Here is a 24945-nt window from a genome sequence, read left to right on the forward strand (position 1 = left end):
ATCAAAACCCAGCCAGCATGGCTCAATGGCTGAGCACTGACCTATGAACCAGGAGGTCACAGTTCAATTCCCGGTCAGGGCACATGCCTGGGTTGCAGGCTCCATCCCCAGTGTGTGCTGTGCAGGAATCAGCCAATCAATGATTCTCTCCCATCACTGATGTTTCTCTCTCCTCCTTCTCCCTCCCTCTCTGAAATCAATTAAATAACTATTTTTTTTAAAAAAAGAATAAAAAGCAAAAAGAAATAAGTACTGCCCAGGATACTGAGAAATTGGAATTCATGTGCACTTTTGGTAGAAACGGAAAATGATGCAGCCAAAGTGGGAAACAATTTGGCAATTCCTCAAAAAGTTAAACACAGAATTACCATATGGCCCAGAAAATCCACTGAATTATATACAAAATAATTCAAAGTAGGGACTCAAACAGTTATCTGTACCCCAATGTTCATAGAAGCATTGTTTGTAAGAGCCAAAAGGTAGGAGGAGCAACTCAAGTGTCAACTGACAGATGAGTACATAAACAAAATGTGTCATATCCATACAAGGAAAGATTCAGCCATCAAAAGAAAAAAAATTCTGATATACATACACTACAACATGAATAAAACTTTAAAACATTATGCTAAGTGAAATAACATAGACACACAAAAGGACAAACACTATGATTCCACTTATGTGAGGTACTCAGTCAAATTCAGAGACAGAAAGTAGAAGAGCGATAACTAGGGTTTGGGGGCGGAGGGGAGGTACTGTTTAATGGGTACAGAGCTTCTTTCTGTTTGGGATGATGAGTAAATTCTGGAAATGGGCAGTGGTGACGATTGTACAACACTATAAATGTACTTAATGCTACTGAACTGTATAGTTAAAACTGGTTAAAAGGGCAAAATTGTATGTTATGTATACTTTTTTTAAAAAAGCAAACTGAACTAACAAGCAAAATAGAGACAGACTCATAGATAGAGAGAGAGCAGGCTGACAACTCTGGGGGTGGGTGGAGGGAGAGAGGAGACGTGGAGGGACTGAGTGAAAAAAGAAAAAAAGGGAAAGAACTCATGGACACGGACAAGGGGAGGAGGTGGGTGGTGGTGGAAGAGGTATACAGGGGGGATAAATGGTGATGGGAAAAAATTAAATTAAATTTTAAAATTTGTTTTAAATTAAAAAAAATTTTAAGAAAAAAGCAGCTTCATTTTTGGAGTATATGTATGAAAACGTACTTGCGTAAGGTGTTATTGTTCTGGACTCTCTTCACCTCATCTTCAAGCTGCTGGATTCGTCTCAGGACGTACATGTGTTGCTGTAATAGAACTCCCAGCCAGAGCTCATCCCAGAGAACAGTGACCCTGCGCAGCTCAGCCACAAGCATCTGAACCTGCAGACACAGCACATGCAAACATGCTCATCTACAAGTCCATAGACAGCACAGCTCTGCAAATACTGGAAACTGCAGGTTAAATATCTTTTGTTCATGATATAATCACAACCTTCACTAGTGATTCTGCTTATCAATGTATATTTGTAAAACCAATTTTGATTATTCTAAAAGCTTTGTTCCTCAAATATTTCCATGACAGTTTCTAATGGGTTTTGTTTATAGGTTGTGTTTTGGGGGAGAATGGTTATAATAAAAATTGATTTAAAACATGGGTTTTCTGTACCTGTAACACCATAGTTGGATTTGCAGAGGATAGCTTATCTACAATTTTGCTGTAGCAATCCTGCATCATGGCTTGGTCTTCATTTAATCCACTTTTGGGTTCATCTTTATTGCTCTCTTGAGAAGCAGGAGGGCTTCCTCCCTCACACTCAGAAACCAGCAATTCTTCTCCTTGAATATTACCAAGTAGGGTTGGAATTGAAGAGGAAAACTTATTTCCTATAACAAAATGAGAGAATAAGGTAGACTTAGGATGTTTCTCCCATGGGCATATGTCAAGTGAGGGAAAACAACTCCAGAGCACTCATTTAAATAACTGGCATTCTGTGCACTAAACTGACCAAACATCATGAATATTCTGCCTTTTTACAAACTGAGCTTTTATATTTATTAATATTTCAAGCTAACAGAAGATCAATGGGGGGAAAGTAAGAAATAAGTCTCAACAAATAAAGTGTTCTCCCAGCCAGAGTCTAGACCAGGGGTGGGCAAACTTTTTGACTCGAGGGCCACAATGGGTTCTTAAACTGGACCGGAGGGCCGGAACAAAAGCATGGATGGAGTGTTTGTGTGATCTAATATAAATTCAAAGTAAACATCATTACATAAAAGGGTACGGTCTTTTTTTCTTTTAGTTTTATTCATTTCAATCGGGCCGGATCCGGCCCGTGGGCCGTAGTTTGCCCACGGCTGGTCTAGAATGTGGTTTCAATCCTTATCCACCAGTTACTCAGCTCAGCAAACAATTTCCCATGCTCAGCGGGTTACTGTGAGACTGAAGAGAATGTATAAAGCATATGTCCTAGGGGCCAGCACAAAGCAGTTATTCTCTCAATAAATGGCAATTATTATTTTGCAAACTCCATCAACTCTGGAATATAAAGCTCAAAAAAATTTACCTAATAAACATTATTTGCAAAATAATTTATACTCAAATTAGCATTTTAATATTCCATACCTGAAGCCTGTGACTCGCTACTAAGCGATATGGTACCCACTATTGCAGGATACAATATGAGATGTGGGGAATCTTGAGCCACACGGATGAGAAGGTTACAAATACTCTGGCGCACATATACTTCAGGGTGGTTTAAGCGTGAGAAAAGCTGTGGAATAATTCCTTCAGGATAAGAAGAAAGAAACATTTTAAAGTTATTAAAAAGGGTCAACATAGTGGATGCAAACGGAGAGAACCTAATGTGCCAGCATCACTTCTAATGGCCTCAATTTCTCCTTGTGATAACAAAGACCTGTACATAGTTCATTTTTTTTTCAACCCTCACCCAAGAATATTTTTTCCCATTGATTTTTAGAGAGAGTGGAAGGGAGGGGGAGAGACTGAGAAACATCGATGGTTGCCTCCCACACGCGCCTTGACTAGCACCAGGTATCAAGCCTGCAACCAAGGTACATGCCCTTGACCAGAATCAAACCCCTGAGTCCTCAGGCTGGTACTCTAACCACTGAGAAGACTGGCTAGGGCTATACACAATAACTCTTGCTTTCCCAGTGTGGTTAGGGTACAGAGCTATAATCAAAATCTAGAGCAATTCAAAATTGTTCTAAGAAATATATTTTCTGAGAATGACTGTAAAAGAAGGCAGAAATAATTTTTACAAAGGGTATATAACATTATTTTTTCAATTACAGTTTACTACTTTCAATATTGTTTTGTATTAGTTTCAGGTATACAGCACAGTGGTTTAGATAATCATATACTCTACAAAGTATTCCCTCCAGTATTTCCAGAACCCACCTGGCACCATACATAGTTACTGCAATATTACTGATATTGACTATACATCCCCAAGACTATTTTGTAACTACCAATTTGTACTTCTAAATCCCTTTATCTTTTACACCCAGGCCCCCGACACTGCTTCCCTCTGGCAACCACTGGTCTGCTCTCCGTATCTATGTGCCTATTTCTATTTTATTCATTTACCTTGTTCTTTAGATTCCACATAGCATACAAAATTTTTTCGAACTTAATTTTAACCACTCTCTCCAAAATTCATTTTGTATATAAAAAGCTTCTGCCTCTCAGCTTTCCATTCTTCTGAAAAGTGAGAGGGAAGTGGTGTAACAGCAGCTCAGGGTGTCATAAGAACTAATGTATCCGCCGTAGCCGGTTTGGCTCAGTGGATAGAGAGTCGGCCTGTGGACTGAGAGGTACCAGGTTCGATTCCGGTCAAGGGCATGTGCCTTGGTTGCGGGCACATCCCCAGTGGGAGGTGTGCAGGAGGCAGCTGATCGATGTTTCTCTCTCATCGATGTTTCTAACTCTCTATCTCTCTCCCTTCCTCTCTGTAAAAAAACCAATAAAAATATATATATATTTTTTTAAATTCTTTTTTTTAAAAATATATTTTATTGATTTTTTACAGAGAGAGGAAGGGAGAGAGATAGAGAGTTAGAAACATCGATGAGAGAGAAACATCGATCAGCTGCCTCCTGCACATCTCCTACTGGGGATGTGCCCGCAACCCAGGTACATGCCCTTGACCGGAATCGAACCCGGGACCCTTCAGTCCGCAGGCCGACGCTCTATCCACTGAGCCAAACCGGTTTTGGCAAAAATATATTTAAAAAAAAAAAAAAAAAGAACTAATGTATCCATTCAGTAACACTGTAAATAATAGATATAAAGAAGGAACTTCTACTTTTTTATTGCCTTAGCTATCATAACCAGAAATAATTTTTGCTGAGACATTTTTTAGACCATCACCTCTCCATGGAGCAGTAGGTGTTGTCTCCAAGCCATGTTCCAGATATTGCCTAAGCTCGCCGGCATGCTTCACGAGCAGCCTGAGCAATCGCAAGGTGGCCATCACAATCACATCATCAGTGCTCTGCTCTACTCTGTGACTTAAATGGAGCCTTGGATCATCTTCATCTAAAGGAATCTAGGGCAAAAGACAAATGGAAGAAATAAATAATTCAGAATACTGTTTTTGTCTATTAGGAAAAAAATTTTGAAAAAATTTTGCTAAAAGAGAAGACTGTGTGATCTACCTGACCAGCATTGAGTTTAAGGAAAGTAAAATATGCACTGCAAGACAATTTGTATAGGCTGAAGATTCTATCCACAACTTTCCTCCACACTTTAATAACTCCTTCTGTAGCATTTTCATCAAGTTCTGACAGCCATGGGCAGCTTGATATTAACTGACGCCAGATAACATCAACCATGTCATCTTCCTCATTATCTTCACTTTCTGTTATCTGAAGTGTTATATCTTCATCCTAAATAAAAATTGGGCATAAAATGCTATTTATAATACAAATTGAAAAGGGAGAAAGGTACCTGATTTTCCTGTTAAATGAAAATATTTTTCTCATTATGAAAGACCAAACTACTCCATATTTAGCATTATATAGGCTAAATGTCAATATGCTTCTCCTTATGGTATATTAATGTAGCTAAGAAGATATAAGCATCTCTCAAAGATTAAAGACTGATTTTTAGACTTTAAATGTTCTACGTTGTAATATAATATCCTGCCTGCAGAAAAGAAAACAATCTGTTCAAAAGGCTGAAGGTACACAGAATAAAGTCACAACAGACCTTACTCCCTACAGTACTGTGCACGCACATAACACAGGCATTGGCAGACAATGATATCTGCTAAAGTGTAGGCAGGAGTGGGGAATTTTTTTCTACCAATGGCCATTTGAATATTTATAACATCATTCTTGGGTCATACAAAATTATCAACTTAAAAATCAGCCTGCTATATTTGGTCAAACATTTAACTCATCCCCAAAGCCTTGGCAGGGCAAGACCAAATGATTTTGCGGGCCTGATGTGGCATGCAAGCCGGACATTCCCCACCACTGGTCTAGAGTAAGAACAGAATCAATAAAATCCAAACTTTTAAAGTCTGCAACTAAATACTTAATAGTCATAACATAACTTTTGAGGGGGGAGGGAGGTAGATCCTACAGATAATCTAGTCCACTGGTTTTCAACTCTGGCTATATATTAAAATCACCTAGTAAGCTTATTACACATGCACACATGTGCATACACACACTCCATCCAGAATATCTGGGGTGGGGCTCAGGCACCAGCATATTTTAAATCTGCCAAGCCTATGTTAAGACCCTAATTTCTGATCAGAACTGCATTTCAAGAGTAATCTACTTTACATAAAATGAATTTCACCCTTTTTAACCAGGACCCTAAGGAACTGACTTGATTTCTCAAGAAATCAGAAAGCTATTAACTCACTTTCATCTTAAAAACCAAAGATTTATTTGAAACAAAACAACACTGAATCAACTATATGTAATCAACCTCAAAACAAATGAATTAGAACAGTGACCTTGACACTATTTCCCCCAAACACTGTATCATGTTTCCTTGCCTGAATCCCTGCTGGCCGACACACAGCCTGACCAAGAATAGCATATATTCTCTCTTTTTCTTCTTCAGTTATAGTGTCTGGAAGCAGATTTTGAACTTCAGATTTTTCTCTAGGCAGCAGACGAACACCTTCTCCCTGACTATAAAAATAAACAAGTAATCGGTATTTCAGCTACTAAAACTTCACCATGTCAGCAGACATTTTAAACCTCTATTTTGCAATGCATTAAATAAATTACACATTTCAACATACATACCTGGCATTGTCAACCACCTTTCTGCCCCACCTATAAGCCCAACTAGCCAAGGCTGCCCAAGATTTGGCTACTTCAGGTGCCTGTACTGAAGATAGGTGATACAACTGTCCCAAAATGAAGTCAGGTTCTCCAACTCCAATATGTACTGCCATGAAGGAAAAAAAATAATGAAAGCAATCAGCAATGTTACATTCATAGATTCTCTCTCTCTCTTTTTTTTTTTAACACTAAAACCAATAAGTTCCACAATACTGTAGTAAATAATTTGATAAAGCATTTATTTGTATTATTTTTTTAAAAGGCTAATATGTTGAGATGAATCACTCAGCTTCGCAAGTAAGCTTAAATTATAACCCTGTAACCTGGCTGGTATGGCTCAGTGGTTGAGCATTGACTTATGAACGAGGAGGACATGGTTCAATTCCCAGTCAGGGCACATGCCTGGGTTGCAGGTTGCAGATTGCAGGCTCGATCCCCAGTAGTAGGCAAGTAGGAGGCAGCTGATCAATGATTCTTTCTCATGGTTGATGTTTCTATCCCCTCTCCCTTCCTCTCTTTGGAATCAATAAAAATACATTATTTTTAAAATCCCACCAAAATTATAACCCTGTAAAAAATGTTCATGTCTTTCATGATGCTGAATTTGAACACCTTAAACAGTTCAGGTGTCAGATATGTTGTAGAATGTCTTGCATTCTGGATTTGAATGGCTATTTTCTTATGATTAGATTCAGCTTAAACATTTTGGCAAATGAATATAAAGGTGATGAGTATACAATCTCATTCAGAGATTCATGAGGTGAGTATCTTTGTCTGTAAGTAAAATTACATTTGTTTTTATAAATAAAAAATTCATTATACAAACAACACTTTTAACCAAGTGTTAGCTGTCATTATCCACTTTAAGTGAAGTATGAAGTGTCTGCAACAGTTAACGTGAATAGTTCCATCTCTCTAGAACCTTCATGCAACTTCTTTACATTCCTCAACTCCCCCAAATTTTCAACACTATTTCAAGAATATAAGTGAGATGAATACCTTTATTCCCAGTTTAAAAGTAAAAATATCGTCTGCTCTCGTGTCATTTGCCAATATGAAGATTTATAAAGAAATATCCCTTATGAATATCAAGACCCTATAAAACACACATTATAAATATAATACTATTGTTAAGTAATTAAGATCCTAGGCTTTACAGCAACAAAATGAAAGTACATTCTCATGTTCAGCAAAGAGGTTAATTACCTCCAAATCTGTAAAAACTAGACAATAGTACCACTCAAATGTTGAATGAATTAACTATCCTGTCTTGTACCTTTCTGTTACTAACACTAGTGTCAGGATGTAAAAGTTGAATCTTTCTGTAATTTCTGTGCTCCACCAGTCAAGGGGACCACAAACTACTATTTTATATCTTTTTTTACTTCTTCTTGTGTGACAAAAATTTTTAGTTATCTGGGGCAGAATCTGATTGCCAGTAAAAACATTTAAGTCCATAAAAGCACTGTGAATTGGGAAGGTGGGAAGTATGGCCTGGGGGGGCAGAGTTCAAGGACTTCCATAGCGGCATTAGATATTAAAGAAATGTGTTTTAGTTACTTCCAGGTAATATAATATACTAAATTTCCAGAGACACTTTTTGTGGCCAATTACAGTCAGCGTAACATTGTAAACTTTATTGATTTGAGAGAGAGAGGGAGGAAGATAGAGACAGAAAAATCGATCAGCTACCTCCTGCATACCTACTACTGGGGATCGAGCCCACAAACCGAGGATGTACCCTGACCGGGAATCAAACTGGTAACCTCTTGGTTCATGGGTCAACCCTCAAACCACCGAACCACACAGGCTGGACCACTAACACTGTAAACTTTAAAACAGGGGGCACAATAACTTTTAAAATTAATATTTTAAAGCTAGTAAGAGAAAGAAATCCTACCTGTAGATTCACTCTCAATCCGAGGATACTCTTCATCCACTGTATTAACTGATGACAGTTCTATTAGCGTGAGTATGTTTTTAGACAAAGTAGAAAGACCTGTAAAGTTCTGCTGTTGCTGAGCTCTGTAAACCTGTTTTAGCTGCCCTGAAATTTCTTTCCATTCTGCCTGGATCCATTTAGCCAGTGTCAGAATTGACTTGGCAACTGCATATTCAGCTTTGGCAGACTTGCAAAAAGATATGGCACAGGAACTCAACATTTCCATTGCGTGTGTTGATTGGCCTATAGAAAACCAAAAAACAAGCCCTTAGAAGCCTTCAAAGCAAACAATGGAAATTTTGGGGTAAATGAACTTTTAAAAACATGTAAATTCAATCGTAATTAATAATCTCTTAAAGCAGGCCTTATTTTAATAACCAGTAACAAAATTACTTCTTTTAAAAGTACTAAATTATAGAGATAAGTCAATACACATAAATTCTTATTTAGGACTAAAATGTTCTGCAACAGCTGGGGGGGCGGGGGGAATTAACATTTCTGCTACTAACACCATACATAGTTGTGTTAGATACCACTATCATATGTATTTACCATAATTCATTTTTACTAACCTGCTGTATGTAGCAATTTGGTTTTTTCAATGTCAAGTTCAGGCCCCCATTTTTCATCCACTTGACCTTGAGTTGACAGTTTTTTAAAATGCTGGACTAAATCCTGTGCAGTGGTGGTCTTTCCCAGATGAACTTCACTACACTGTGCCAGCAGTCTTGTTGCAAGTGACACATTCCCCCGTTTTCTAGCAAATTTTGCTGCTGTTAGACCTAATTCCATGAGATGGCTTCTAATTGGAACTGTTTGTTCTGGAGAGAAGAAAACATTTTATTAGTCCCTGATTGGTCTAGTCCCAGATTTCACAGAAACACAACCAAAAAATTCTTCCCCAACTCTTGCCTTCATAAATAATAAAAACTTTTTTTTTTTTTCATCTTCTTTAAATCTCTAGCAGTCAGCATAGTGCTTGGCATACAACAAACAATAAACACTTGTTGAAATTAACATACACAACAAAGCAGACAAAAGTAAAAACCATTCACTATAAGAAATTCAGTCTTTTAATTTCTGAAAATTTTAAGTAAAGAACCTAGGCCAAAGGGTGGGGAATGAGGGTAAGGCCAGACCATCCCTCCTTCCTGTATAAGTATCCCCTGCCATTCTCTCCTGGTTTATTCCTACCTTCCTGAAGAATCCTTCTCCTCCATTACCCATCCATTCAAGTTGGTGTTCTTCAGGTCGGTCCTAAGGCATTCTCCCCTTCAGTCTACAAACTCTCCCTGAACAATAGTACCTGCTCCTGTGGCTTCAATTACCATACCAATGGTGATGACTCTTGAATCTTTATCCCTAGCCATACCAGACATCTCAGTTCCAACAGCTTACCAGCAGCTACAATCAGGTTTTTCAAAGGCATGTTAACTTAACTCAAGTGAAATCCATTTTCCATCTTCAAACCTTTTACTTACTTCTCCTGTTTTCCCTTTCTCAAGGAAAGGCACATGATCAACCTGACTACTTGAGCAGGTCCCGGAAATCATCTTAAATTTTACTTTCAATCCTCCTATCACATCTGCTTTTTTCTGTCCCTAATGCCACTACCTTTGGTTACCTTTGGAAAGGACTTCAGCCAAACTGGTACCTTTGCCCCCAGTCTTACCTTCTTCTAATCCATTCTCCAACCTGCAACTGATGCAATCTTACACAGAGGAAGTTTGAACACTTCCCTTCCCTTTGATGGCCTCCCACTGCCCTTTTGACAAAGCCAAAACTCCTGAATGTGGCATTTAAGGCACTGATGCTTTGCATTCCATAGCAATCGCAACCTCATCCAGCTTCATCTCTCCCCTTTCTCCCTTAGGCAAATTAGGTTGCCTAAGCATCTTTCATTAATACAACCATTGCATTACTGACTTTTTCCAACTTTAAAACATGTTCAATAAGAAAAGGATAGAAAAGGAGATATTTAGAGTCCTATTATATGCCATGCTCTGTGCAAGAGCTTTTATATACCTTGTCTCATCTCCTATAAATTCTTACAAAGAATCACATCAGTGGGGCAATCACCATCACCAAAAAAGAAAGTGACTTAGAAGTTGAGTGACTTGCCCTAAGGTCCCCAATTTACAAATGCTGGGCTGAAGATCCAAACCCAGGTCTCTATGACATTAAGGGTATGAGTCACACTTACCAATAATCACCCTGCAATGCAAGTGCATACCCCAGCAGTAGCATAGTTGAAATTTAACATTCAAATTTACTCAGTAATCCCAGCTACAACATTTCCAACTAAAATTCAACGATTTCTGGCAAGTTTTCCATTTTAGAGCAGTAAAAGTAAATTACTGTCATCCCTTTAACATGATAGACATTCTTTCTTAGAAATGACACATTTTTCTACCTATTCCTTTGGAGTGTTTAAATTTAACATTTACAGTGTATTATATCTGATAAAGAATCTATACCCCAAACACATAAACAAGTCTTATGACTATTAGAAATTGACCAGATCTAAACACTTTACAGAATATAAGATATACAATGGCCACTATGCAAATAAAAAGATACTCAACATCACTTATCATCAGGAAAATGTAAATACCACAAGATACTACTATATACACACTCCAGGGACTAAAATTAAAGACTGACAACCCCAACAATGCAATGCCAGAGGAATGCAATATGTACAACCAGTTTATAAGAATCTGCCAAACTATTTTGAAAGTTAAACCATATGACCCAACAACCCTACTCCTAGACATTTACAAGAAAAATACAAATACATGTCCACCCAAAGACTTGTACACGAAATTCACAGCAGTTTGGTACATAGTTGCCCAATTTTGAGAACTCAAACATCCATTAAAGGGTCAACAGATAAACAAATTGTGGTATATCCATACAATGGATTCTACTCAACAACAGGAAGGACCACACTGATACTTGTACTATGCGTGACCCTTAAAAATAAAATACTAAGCAAGCAAGTCAGACACAAGAGAGCATATTTTATGATTCCATTTATATAAAACTTTAGTAAAGACAGGACTGGTCTATAGTGATAGAAAGCAAATCAGTGGTTGCCTGGGATGGGCAGATGGGAGAGATAACTAGAAAAGACATAAGGAAACCTTTTGGAGTAGATAAATGTTCTATATTTTTATTTTATTGGTGTTTACACAGGTGAGGATGTGTTAAAAGTCAAAGAACTATACACTTATAATTTGTAAATTATATCTCAATAAATCTATTTCTTAAATAAACCTAGTTACCTTTTATTTTCTCCAACAACTGACTCTGGTACATGGTATATCTTAATGCCTGCATCCACGGCCTCACATCATGTTGTTTACATGAACGCAAAGCTTCACTGAAGAGTGGAATAAGACAGTCCTGCCAGGGAAAAACCAAAACTCCTTAATGGAAATAGGCTCCTTACATGTTTGTAGACTGAGTTTAGTTACACCCCGATAGGGCAGCTACCTCAGCTCTACTTCAGGTTTATATACATTAAACTCTCCCCTTTCTTCATTGTATCTTCTAATCACAGGAGGAAAAGACACTCTAAGAGAAAACTTTGTTTTACCCCCCAAAAAATTGTTTTTCAGAATGTAAATCCAATTTATCAATATACTTATCAATAAAGTACACAATTTTTATAAAAAATAAACAGCATATTTACTGTACAGCAGAGGCTAAATTACAGAAACATATAAAACTATTTCTTCTGCCGAAACCGGTTTGGCTCAGTGGATTGAGCGTTGGCCTGCGGACCGAGGGGTCCCAGGTTCGATTCCGGTCAAGGGCATGTACCTGGGTTGCTGGCACATCCCCAGTGGGAGATGTGCAGGAGGCGGCTGATCGATGATTCTCTCCCATCGATGTTTCTAACTCTCTATCTCTCTCCCTTCCTCTCTGTAAAAAATCAATAAAATATATTTTTAAAAAAAAAAAAACAAAACTATTTCTTCATAAACACATTTTCAAAGATTATAATTCCTTTGGGAAGAGCTTATCTCTGACTAAACTTTAACCTATCTGGGAAAAGGAGAGAATGTCTTCATTTTAGTCAAATCTAAAATTTATATAATCTGCCCAAGGAAGATATGTTTATGTACACCAACATCTTGTCCAAAAAGAAAAAGGAAGAAAAAAATTAAGCAATTAGCATCCTTGAGATTATGTATCTTAGGTTCTTTGATCTGCCTTACACACTTCTCAAATTAAGATCTGCCTGAAAATGGCATTTCAGATTTCTGTATTTGCTAGCTTGTCCAAACAAAACCCACAAATGCTATTTAAATTGAAAAATAGTCTTTGCTCTACACTAGTGCCTATTGATGATTGAAAGAATATCCTGGTAAAGATATACACACCTCTGTAGAAAGTCTGTTAGAAACTGTGTTCTCCAAAGCAAAAGAGCAATACAGCTGTAAGGTACTCAGAACTGGAAGAGATTGGGAGACTGTCAAAGTAGAAAGTCTCAGTGGTCCAATAGCTATACGTGAGGTTTGCTTCAAGTACTTTACCATGTTTCTGAAACAAAATATTTATTATTAATTAATTGAGATGTCTCAACTTGTAACCACTCAAGGGTATAAAGCAGTTTGATAAGATGCTTCCATATTGGCATCCAAAGTGAGGAAAGGAAGAGGATCTGGCCCGCTCTTTAGTAAAATGATATAAGCAAGTCAGGGTATTTGCTTCTGGGGGGAGGGGGAGTTATATTTTATATACTGTCAACTTTAGTGTATATTGGCAAGTGGCATTCACATATACAACTTCTACAACGAAATGAAGCTATCACAACTAGCACTGTAGTGCTCTGTTAACTGCCTCACCCCACCAGAGTACATACATTTGCTGTGAATTATCTATCTATATAAAAGCCTAAGTGACTGTCGCAACTGAAACAACCAGACAACAGAAAAGGCTGCGTGGGGCAACCAGGTTGGGGGGGGGGGGGGGGGGGAGAGGCAGTGAAGGGCGATCAGGCAGGCAAGCGGTTAGGAGCCAGCAGTCCCAGATTGGAGAGGGTGCAGGGTGGGCTGAGGGGACCCGCCCCGCACGCACAAATTCCATGCACCGGGCCTCTAGCGCGTATGTAATGCACATTCACCTCCTTAGGATTCCACTTACTCAGTGACAGGCTGCCACTTCTGATCTTGCTCTAGGTGGTTTAAAGCAGTTGCCAAACAAACAGAGCTTCTTAACAACTGAACTTCAATGGCTTTCTGGAGTTCCCTTGGATCTGGACTCAACATGTTAGGAAGCAGTTTTTTCATGTCTACATAAGTTAAATAGATTCCATTAAAAGTTAATTCACTTTTAATGTACAAATAATAAGATATTTCGACAGTGTTAAGAAATTATCAATACCACCTTTCATATTAGTTTCAAACAACTAAATACTACTTTTGATACCTATGAAAATGATCTACACTAATAAAAGAGAAAAATGGTAATTGGCGTACGACGATACCCTTTTCATTGGCTAATCAGGGCTATATGCAAATTAACTGCCAACTAAGATTGACAGTTAACTGCCAACAAGATGGCGGTTAATTTGCATATGTAGGCACAATGCAGGGAGGCGAAAGGGAAAGCAGGAAGAAGCCCCCTGCCACTGACAGTGATCAGAAACCCAGGGGGGAGCTAAGAGCTGGGGGGCAGGGCAAAGGCGGCCCTGGGGCCGCCTTTGCCCTGCCCCCCAGCCATGATCTGAGAATCAGGCGCCTTTGCCGCCCTGGCCAGTGATAGCAGGAAGTAGGGGTGGAGCCAGCGATGGGAGCTGGGCACGGTCGAAGCTGGCAGTCCCGGGAGCTAGGGGTCCCTTGCCTGGGCCTAAAGCGGAGCCCACGATTGCGGGGCCGCTGCAGCTGCGGGTCCCCGCTGCCCGGGCCGGACGCCTCGGCCAGAGGCGTTAGGCCTGGGCAGGGGCGGAGCCTGCAACCGCGGGGAGCTGGGGGTCCCCTGCCCAGGCCTGACACCTCTGCTGGAGGCCTCAGGCCTGGTCAAGGGGCCGATCCGGTGATTGGTGATCGGAGGGTGATGAGGGTCAACTCCTCTGGCCGAGGCATCAGGCCTGGGCGGGGGGCTGAGCCGGGGATTGGGGGGATATGATGGTCCCCTTGCCCAGGCCTGAAGCCTGGGTCAGAGGCGCCAGGCTTGGGCGGGGGGTGAAGCAAGTGATCAGAGGGAGATGGGGGTCCCCTGCCCAGGCATGATTCCTGGGTCAGAGGCCTCAGGCCTGGGCGGGGGCCAGAGCCAGTGATCGGGGGGAGATGGGGGTCCCCTGTCCAAGCCTGACACCTCTGGCGGAGGTGTCAGGCCTGGGCAAGGGGCTGGCTGATCAGGTGATCGGAGGGTGATGGGGGTCTACGCCTCTGGCAGAGGCATCAGGCCTGGGCAAGGGGCAGAGCCAGCAATCGGAGGGGTCTGGGGGTCCCCTGCCCAGGCCTGATGCCTGGGCCAGAGGCATCAGGCCTGGGCTGGGGGCAGAACCAGTGATGGGGGGAAATGAGGGTCCCCTGCCCAGGCCTGACACCTCTGTCAGAGGCGTCAGGCCTGGGCAAGGGGCCGATCCTGCGATTGGAGGGTGATGGGGGTCAACGCCTGAGGGCTCCCAGTATGTGAGAGGGGGCAGGCTGGGCTGAGGGACACTCCCCCACACACACACCCAGTGCACGAATTTCGTGCACCAGGCCCCTAGTTCTTCATATAAAATTTTAATTTAGAACTCCCCCAAATGAGTTCATTTCAAGGCTTAGAAATCAGTAAGTCACTATTCATAGGGGTTAATCTAGAGCTACTTTGGCAAATCTTACTGAATCTAGCAAATCAATGCTACCACACAAATTACTCAATACTATAGTATACATTATACAAAATTTTTCAGTTGTGATAAAAAAAACTTAATTAATGAACCACATCAAGATGTCAAGCACAAAATATATTTAGTTTAAACACTACTCATGCTATTTCAAGCAAATTGGCTAGATAAATTTCAAAGTATTACTTTTTAAAGTTTGCTTAATTTTAAACTATTTATTTGCCAAATAAACAGAACAGTCCTAAATTTTAAGCTGATTTGCATGGAACTCTGCCCCAAAGTTCATATACAATTACTTCCCAGATTTCCCAGTAAAATACTAAAAGCCAAACATTTTGAGCAACTTGTGAATAAAAGTTATCTCAAATACCTATTTTTTCTTTTGATCCTCCAGCAAGTAGACTGATATTTTCTCCTGGTAACAGTTCTAATTGCTCAGTACATTCAATGAATTCTCCAGACTCAAAACTGCTTAGTGATCTGTAATTAAAATATAGGTTAGCTTGTATTACACCCTATCCAGCCTGTGGAACCATTAAAAAATTTTTTCTAAAAAAATAGAGCAAAATTACTCAGCATTCTTTTGATGAAGCTCTTTCCACAGAGGCCACCATTTTATTTTTATTTTGAAGATGTGACTACCATCTTAATTAGCACTAAAATTGGACTGGCAAACCGGAAAGTCACAGCTTTAGATATTATGCAGTTTAGCATGCTCACCCCTCCATGTCGCCTTCCTCTTTTTGCATGCGCCTATTTTCATTGAGGCCCCCTCCAACAAACTGGCAGTGGACTTCTGCAGGGCAACTTCAACATCTAGTTCTCCCCAAGCTATCACCAGACATCCTATAGGGCCTCACCCATCATCTAAAGCCCAAGACCCTGTAGGTCTCTACTATTTCAATCTTATATCCTAGTCCTGCCTTCATTCACTGCTGACACCCCTCCCTCGTCCCTTTCTACCTTTCCTACTATGTTTCATTGAATCTGTTTTCTCTTCTTTTAAGGAAGTCTTCTTTTCCATCTCCTTCCCTTACCTGAAAATGGTGAACCCTCTGAAACATCCTCCTATAGTCCTGGAGCATCAATGCCAAGATGAGAGGCCTCACCTTCTAGCTCCTCACTGCTACTTTCAGATCCCTGACCCTGTTCCCATTCCTATTGTAGCTGCTCTCTAACCAAGATGACTTAGTTTCTTAATCTCTTCTCTGTGAATCACTCATCTTTTCCTATCCCCCTCACTGTGTTGCTTCCCTTACATCTCAGCCTGAATCCAGCACTGCAAATAGACATCACTTGACTGTACCTGCTTCTACCTTAATAAGCCCCACGCCTGGCTCAACGTAATCACCAGCCTCTCAGGTGAGCCGTATGGCTGATGAACTGTCAAAACACTTACCCTTCTGCCACTACAGGGTCTAAATCTTCTCCAGTGGCAAGTTCCGCCTGTGCCCACTATACTCTACAATGCCCTCACACTTTCAGCTAATGACTGGCTCCTTAGGAAAATAAAAAAAAAGAAGGAACAAAAACCACAGGCTTTAATTTCCTCTACCCTTACCCAACCTACCATCTACTCCCAAAACTATCTGTATCTAACTTTAACTAATTACCTTGAGGCACAGAAAAGGCGGGGTTCAGTTAATCCTTTACCCTGTTTCTTCAACCTCTGCTTTCTAGTGTCTCCTCCCCCTTTGTCTAAAAGAACACTTAATCTCACCAATCATAGCCTATCTAATAATAGACAAACATGGTAATTGACCATGTTTTTTTTTTCAGTCAAAATATTTATTCTGTTCTTAATTGGATTGAATGGTAATACAAATATTGTGAGCCAGATGTATCTTCCTCGTGTATTATATTTTAAGTGCCCAGAACTTTATATAAAACAACACGACCTTGTTTCTCCCACAATTCATACTATGGAAACTTGGATCTAATCTTTGAATAACTTCTTTCCTTGACCATGACTGTTATAGATCTGATAAAACTAGCTCCAGTTAGAAGTTTTGAGGGGGAAAACCTTGCTAAACAGAACCTTCACTATGCCTCCCATTGGCTAATCAGCACAATATGCAAATTAACAAAGATGGCAGCTAATTTGCATACTGCAGGCAGGGCAGGACAGCGCCATCTCGCCTGCCCTGCCGCCATCCGGGCCTGCTATCTGCGACCCGGGGAGGCTGGGCAGGCACTGAGGGATTGGGCCTGCCATCTGCCACCTGGGGAGTGGGCCTAAGCCAGCAAGTGGTTATCACCCGAGGGGTCCCAGGCTGTGAGAGGGCACAAGTGGGGCTAAGAGACACCCCCCTACACCCCCTCCTGTACACAAATTTTTGTGCACCGGGCCTCTAGTATTTAAAATAAACACATAATATTCTACTTCAGCCACAGCTTCTTCCCCTAGACTTCAAGAAAAACTCACTACTGCTCTAGCCAGTTTGGCTTAGTGGATAGAGCATCGGCCCGCAGACTAAAGGGTCCCGGTTTCAATTCAGGTCAAGGGCACGTACCTTGGTTGCAGGTTTCCCGGTATGGTCAGGGTGCATGCATGCAAAAGGCAACCAATTGATGTATCTCTCTCACATCGATATTTCTCTCTGTCTCTCCCTCACCTTTCTACTTTCTCTAAAAAGCAATGGAAAAATATCCTCGGGTGAGGATTAACAACATAAAAAGGAAGAAAAACTCACTACCCATTTAACCTACCTAATGCTTTTCACTTTCAAATTTTTCCACCAACAGTATTCAACCTGGCTGTTTCTCCTTCTCTCTCTATAAAGCTCTTCTTGCTTGTATCCTGGAGCTTCTGACAAAGCTGACTATTCCACTCTGGCTCTCATCTCCCACACTTCCTTTCTCAATATCCTTGTGTTCTCTTTAATGGCTCCTTCCACATCCCTTAACAGATGCTCAAAAGGATTCTGAGCCCTCTTGGCACACTTTCATTTTTACTCACTCTTCTCCAGAGCTTTACCTGTGGTTGGTGGTTTATAAGGGCTCCAGAGTAGAGTCATGCCCTTAATTATTACCTATATGCTCACGATCCCCACATCTCTCTCTAGCTTAGATTTTCCTCCTTAGTTCCAAATCCAATTCTTAACTGCATACTTAATCTCATCTGCATGTTTCACAAACACTTTTCTTAAACATGCCTCATTGTTCTTTGTGCGTTCCTACATCAATTAATAGTATGTTTTCTCCTCCCTCTACTTTTAAGGCCACAAATTAATGGTCTATATGCTATCCTTGCCCCCACATCTCCTGTCTCTTTAAAACACAGCAGAGTGAACCACTAACACAGATCATAACATGCCTTTCCTGTTCAAATTCCACCATACGATTTTTTTTTAGCTTATTAGGGGTCAAAGTCCTTTTCACACATTTCTTTTTTTTTTTTTTAAATATATTTTATTGATTTTTTTAACAGAGAGGAAGGGAGAGAGATAGAGAGTTAGAAACATCAATGAGAGAGAAACATCGATCAGCTGCCTCCTGCACATCTCCTACTGGGGATATGCCCGCAACCCAGGTACATGCCCTTGACCGGAATCGAACCTGGGACCTTTCAGTCCACAGGCCGACGCTCTATCCACTGAGCCAAACCGGTTTTGGCGACACACATTTCTTTTTATTACTAATTTTTACTTGGTTATTTGTTTTTATTAACCCTTCAAAAATGTATTTATAGCTCACATTTATGTCAATGTTTAATATTAGAAGGGTTTTGGGTCTTGATTTAGAAGTTTGATGCTTTTGTGATAGGAACTTAACTTTATTTATATTAATCCTATACAATAAAAGCCTAATACGCTAAGTGTCTGGTTGTCTGTTCAAACAATCAGTGTAATATGCTAATGATATATTAAGGCAGCTCAACCGCTCACTACGACGTGCACTGACCATCAGCGGGTAGACACTCCGACCGGGTCTGGCTGGGGTCTGGCTAATCGGGACTGAGTGAGATGGGCCAGACACGCCCTGGACCCCTCCCATGGTCCCTCCCCAGCTGGCCAATCTCCCATGTCCCTCCCAGCCCCGAATGTGCACCAGGCCTCTAGTTAGCCTATAATAAAATTAGTTTCCTTACATGTTATTTCACTTCACTTAAAAGCCAATTTCCAAGAACCTATCAATGATATCAGTGAGGATTTACTGTATTCATATCTAATTTAGAAACAATGCCATCAAATGTGATCCTTTCTAAAGCAGTGACAAATTTATCTTTATAATAGTCCCTCCCTTATTCATGGTTTCACTTTTTTAAAATATATATATATATATATATATATATATATATATATATATATATATATATATATTATTGATTTCAGAGAGGAAGGGAGAGGGAGAGACAGACAGAAACATCAATGAGAGAGAATCATTGACTGGTTGCCTCCTCCATGCCCCCTACTGGGGATCGAGCCCGCAACCCAGGGATGTGCCTTTGACTGGAATCAAACCCAGGACCCTTTAGTCTGCAGGCAGACGCTCTATCCGCTGAGTCAAACCAGCTAGGACACAGTTTCACTTACCCATGGTCAACAGTGGTCCGAAAATGTTAAATGGAAAATTACAGAAATAAACTATTCATAAGTTTTAAATTGTGCACTGTTCTGAGCAGCATGATAAAATCTCACACCATCCCACCTGGGACGGGAATCATCCCTTTGTCCAGATATCCACATGTATACACTACCTGCCCATGTATACTTAGTAGCCATCTAAGTTATCAGTAAGTTATCAGATGAGAGAAAAGAGTCATACCACATTCACATAAACTTTATTGCAATATATTATTATAACCATTCTATTTGATTGTTAGTTGTTGTTGTTAAGCTCTTACTCTGCTTAATTTATCTTTATCATTGGTTATGTATGTATAGGAAAAAGCACATACAGGGTTTGGTAATATCTGCAGTTTCAGGCATTTACTGGGGGTCTTGGAAAGTATCCCCTACGGATAAGGTGGGAGGTGGGGGGACTACTATATATTCAGTTTTATTTTAGAATAGGAATAGGCTGAGAATCATACCAAATAACTGTTTCAACAATTATGAGTCTGTTTTCGCATAGCATGAATGCCCTCCTCACTTGAATAGGCTCTGAGAATCATACCAAATAACTATTTCAACAATTATGAGTCTGTTTTCGCATAGCATGAATGCCCTCCTCACTTCTAATGTTGGTTTCTCACTATAGTCGTTTTTAGAATGCAGCATTAGAGCTACAACCATCTTGCAATAATAGATATGACCAATTTCAACATTTTTCTGCCACAGAGGAAGCCTTTAAAGTTACTGAAAATTTGTTTAATGGGGTTAAGTATCATAATTTACAACTGAAAAAAAAATCCTTACTTTATATAGTTGAAATCCGCTTTTAGGTTGAGAGAAGTACTGCTGGTACTCTTTTTCAAGTCGTGGATAGCATTCTGCCATTCCTGTACAGCAGCCCAATCAGCAATTGAAATGTAGCACTCACATGCTTTATTTCCCAAATAATTTATAACCTCAGGGGAAGAGTCAGGTGGTTTGGACAACAAAGATTTCCTGGAGTCACCTGAGTGAAAGTATTTATAATACATATAGAGAGATCCAGTGCAGTTATGAATATATCAGAGTGCAGAAATTTAAAAGCATGCAGTAAGATCATCAGTATAAATTATTTGATGACTACTTTTATTTAAATGTTGAATACTCACCGTTCAGAGAATGCTTTGGGCTGGCGCTATTTCGCCCGGCATTGGCCAATGTAAGAACAGATTTGTCGAAACTGGAGATGCAGCAATCAACCCCTGTCATGGCACACAGATGCTCCTGGTACTCCACAGAGGCCTTTTCAAACCTTCAATGCAAATTGAGACAGCCTTATTTTTAAATTATTCACATATTATTTCCATAAAAACTGGAAAGAATGAATCACTCAATAAACTGAGCTAGATAATTAGTTGATTATTTTGTGTGGGGCGTGCAAAAAATTAGATCTCTTCCTCCCAACAACTGAAAATAAATTACATTGTTAAATGTTGAAAAAAAGATAGCAAAAAATAACAGAAAATATTTGGGTAAATATCTGATCTCAATGTGTGCAAAGGCTAATAGAAAAAGAAATACAAGAAAAGAATCCATAAAGTAACAGATCTAATGGCATAATAACCTGAAACTTTTGGGTATAAAAAAAAAACCCCACCATAAACATTAAAAGCAAATTACAAGTCAAGAAATTAAATAGCATCAATAATCTTGGTGTACATTAAAATTTCACAGATCAATAAAGAAAAAAATGAGAGGCCATGAAAACTTAATCTGGGTTTTCAAAAATCACAAATGATCAATATAGCACACAGAGATAAGGTTTACTATTAACCATTAATAAAGCAATGTAGCCAGGGCAGTGTGGGTCAGTGGTTGAGAGTCCACCCATGAACCAGGAGGTCACAGTTCGAGGGCACATGCCTGGGTTGTGGACTCGAATCCCAGTAGGGGGCAGGCAATGATTCTCTCTCATCACTGATGCCCCCCCCACACTTCCTCTCTGAAATCAATAAAAAATATATTTTTTAATTAAAAAAAATAAAGCAATGTAAAATAAAACAAATACTTTCAATGATGATGGTGACCGGGTTCTTGTCTCTTGGTGACACTCAGTGTTCACAAAGGTGAAGATAAGGTATTCTCTACTGTTAGAGATTTAAATTGGAATAAACTTTTCTGTAGGGTAACTTAGTAACAGTATATATCATAGCCTTTCTTCAATCCATAGCCTTTCTTCTAGTAAATCAGCTTGTAGAAATGAATTCAAAGAAAATAACCACAACTATGGGCAAATAGCTAAATGCCAAGGTGTATTAAGAAGGTGTAGTAATGCTCTAACTGGTTTGGCTCAGTGGATAGAGCGTCGGCCTGTGGACTGAAAGGTCCCAGGTTTGATTCCAGTCAAGGGCATGTACCTTGGTTGCGGGCACATCCCCAGTAGGGGGTGTGCAGGAGGCAGCTGATCGATGTTTCTCTCTCATCGATGTTTCTAACTCTCTATCCCTCTCCCTTCCTCTCTGTAAAAAGTCAATAAAATATATTAATAAAAAAAAAAGAAAAAAGACCATCGGAAAACACATATATAATTGCATATTGTTTATTTTTTAATATATTTTATTGATTTCTTACAGAGAGGAAGGGAGAGGGATAGAGAGTTAGAAACATCGATGAGAAAGAAACATCGATCAGCTGCCTCCTGCACACCACCTACTGGGGATGTGCCCGCAACCAAGGTACATGCCCTTGACCGGAATCGAACCTGGGACCTTTCAGTCCGCAGGCCGATGCTCTATCCACTGAGCCAAACTGGTTAGGGCTAATTACATATTGTTTAAAAAAAAAAAAAAAAAGAAGAAGAAGGTGTAGTAAAGTCCTAGTTGGTTTGGCTCAGTGGACAGAGCATCAGTCTTTGGACTGAAGGGTCCCGGGTTCGATTCCAGTCAAAGGCACATGCCAGAGTTACGGGCTCGATCCCCAGTAGGGGGCGTGCAAGAGGCAGCCAATCAATGATTCTTTCCATCATTGATGTTTCCATCTCTCTCTCCTTCTCCCTTCCTCTCTGAAATCAATAAAAATATATTTTTTAAAAAAATGAAGGTGTAGTAAAAAACAAACAACAGAAACAACCTTATTGCCCAACAATAGGGATGTTAAATTCGGGTATATTCACATATAAATATAACTGTGATGTTAAAAATCATATTGTAGAATATTTTAACATGGCAAAGTACTTTTTAAAATATTGCTCAGTGGAAAAAGCAAAACCATGTGGCCAGCAAAAACACTGCTATTTCTGTGTAGAGGGGAGAAAACGACATGAGAAGAAAAAAGAACAAAAAGGCATATACTCGAAAACTAGTTACCATTAGGAGATGGAATTATGAACAGTTCTTTTATTTTTTTTCCTACATTTTACAGATTTGATAAAACTTACATCAATGTACACAGATTATGGTACATTCTCATTTATCTAGAGAAATCGAATGAGTCTGAATGTTAAGTGTACAGGGCTAATAAGCAACTACTCTAGCCATAAAGGATAGTTTGCACCAGACTGATGTGAAAGGTTATTAATTAAGGATCAAGTTCAAAAGCATTTATAAACCAAATAATTGGCAGATCTTGTTTTAAGAAAGAATTCTTATTAATTCACAAATAAGAAAGACACTTAATTTTGCTACTAAAGACAGAATGAAGATGTGTCCTAGTAAAATGATTTATAAGCAAGCTCCAACTGCTAAAATTGATCAAAGTTGTTTTAGCATTTAAATACAATGTTAGCCAGTAATACAAATGATTTAAACATAAAGAAATTCTATCACCGATTTCCTTCCTTCCAACTTACCTCCCTTCAGCCTGTTGGGCCACTGAGTTAATCCAAAGAAGATTTTTCCCAACAATGGAAGATGACCAGACAGCAATTCCCTGTATTGCTTCAGGACAATGAAGTTCACACAGTGCTTCTACCACCATCATGATGGTTACTTCCAATTCATTCCCCTGAAAATGGCACTCAGAAAAATTAAACTCAGGCATCAATACCATTAAATTCAAAATCTTTTCTTAATTTACAACTACTTGTCATAATCAAAGCCTATTTAAGGTCAAATGTACTTAATTATTTTAACAACCATGATATTACAATATTTAGGGTATAATTCTTAAAATTTAATATATAATGTAGCTACAAAAGGTGACTGACAGAACCTTAATAGCACATGGGTGTTAATCTTTACAAAATAAAAAGTTCCCCAATATTTAAACTATAGCGTCTGTAGGAGTAACACATGAAGTAAATAAAAGCCAAATTAAATGTAAGCATGAATTAAAAGATGATTAATTTCTTTTTTTAAAAAAATATATATATTTTTTTTAATATATTTTATTGATTTTTTACAGAGAGGAAGGGAGAGAGATAGAGAGTTAGAAACATCGATGAGAGAGAAACATCGATCAGCTGCCTCCTGCACATCTCCTACTGGGGATATGCCCGCAACCCAGGTACATGCCCTTGACCGGAATCGAACCTGGGACCTTTCAGTCCGCAGGCCGACGCTCTATCCACTGAGCCAAACCGGTTTCGGCAAAAGATGATTAATTTCATGTCTCTGAATATTACCTGACATTACCTTCATTAGCAAACATTTGTTATATTTGGATCCCACTTATTGAGCCCACTTAAAACCCAGCACTTTTCCCATACATTGCAACATTATTATTATATATACTTCTGCATACATTACAATTTACATATACTTTTCTATGCATTATACTATTATCATTATAACTTATAAAAATCATTTCTTCTATAGACAAATTTCTTAGAATTAATTATCTTTAATGTTCCAACCTTATGTATAAGTAATGCATATTTTGACATGTTCTAAGTCTAAAAATATGAATAAGTGACTTTGGAAGTTACTGCTTTTATGAAACATTAGATCAAAAACTTTGAAAATGAATAAAAGTGTTCATTTATTTTACCCATGGATTAATTAAATAATAGCAAAGGAATTAAACCCAAGTTTTTCTATCCGAAAGATTTAAAATTAACTACAAACACACCACTTTACCTGAGATAGATTTGTCTTCATTTCTGAAAGCAAGTCAAAGCCATGTCTCACTGTCACAGCAGGCTGACCTGCCAACAATCCAACCCTCATGATGGAGAGTCGAATCCGAGTCAGCCAGTCTTGACAAGTTTGACGATTGGTATAGAAAAAAGTTCTAATGACCTTTAGAATAAAAAGAACAGGTTCAAATGTCTCAAACACACATACAACAAATATAT

General features: G+C 39.3%; 1 protein-coding gene across 5 annotated transcripts in view; it reads right to left on the bottom strand.

Moving 5' to 3' along the window:
* SMG1 (SMG1 nonsense mediated mRNA decay associated PI3K related kinase) overlaps window positions 1-24945 on the bottom strand; it is a 115127-nt gene that overhangs the window by 32972 nt on the left and 57210 nt on the right. For all 5 annotated transcript variants that reach the window (XM_059693295.1, XM_059693293.1, XM_059693294.1 and 2 more), the window contains 17 exons: window positions 24728-24889; window positions 23500-23654; window positions 20822-20964; window positions 20478-20679; window positions 15488-15597; window positions 13425-13572; window positions 12662-12821; window positions 11558-11678; window positions 8843-9091; window positions 8229-8513; window positions 6290-6434; window positions 6034-6172; window positions 4679-4909; window positions 4392-4569; window positions 2622-2783; window positions 1665-1882; window positions 1224-1378 (listed from right to left, as the gene is read on the bottom strand). In XM_059693295.1, the coding sequence (XP_059549278.1) occupies window positions 1224-1378; window positions 1665-1882; window positions 2622-2783; window positions 4392-4569; window positions 4679-4909; window positions 6034-6172; window positions 6290-6434; window positions 8229-8513; window positions 8843-9091; window positions 11558-11678; window positions 12662-12821; window positions 13425-13572; window positions 15488-15597; window positions 20478-20679; window positions 20822-20964; window positions 23500-23654; window positions 24728-24889 (2963 nt within the window). The remainder of the gene's footprint in view (window positions 1-1223; window positions 1379-1664; window positions 1883-2621; window positions 2784-4391; window positions 4570-4678; window positions 4910-6033; window positions 6173-6289; window positions 6435-8228; window positions 8514-8842; window positions 9092-11557; window positions 11679-12661; window positions 12822-13424; window positions 13573-15487; window positions 15598-20477; window positions 20680-20821; window positions 20965-23499; window positions 23655-24727; window positions 24890-24945) is intronic.

Source organism: Myotis daubentonii, chromosome 4 (genome assembly GCF_963259705.1).
Source record: "Myotis daubentonii chromosome 4, mMyoDau2.1, whole genome shotgun sequence".
NCBI lineage: Eukaryota > Metazoa > Chordata > Mammalia > Chiroptera > Vespertilionidae > Myotis > Myotis daubentonii.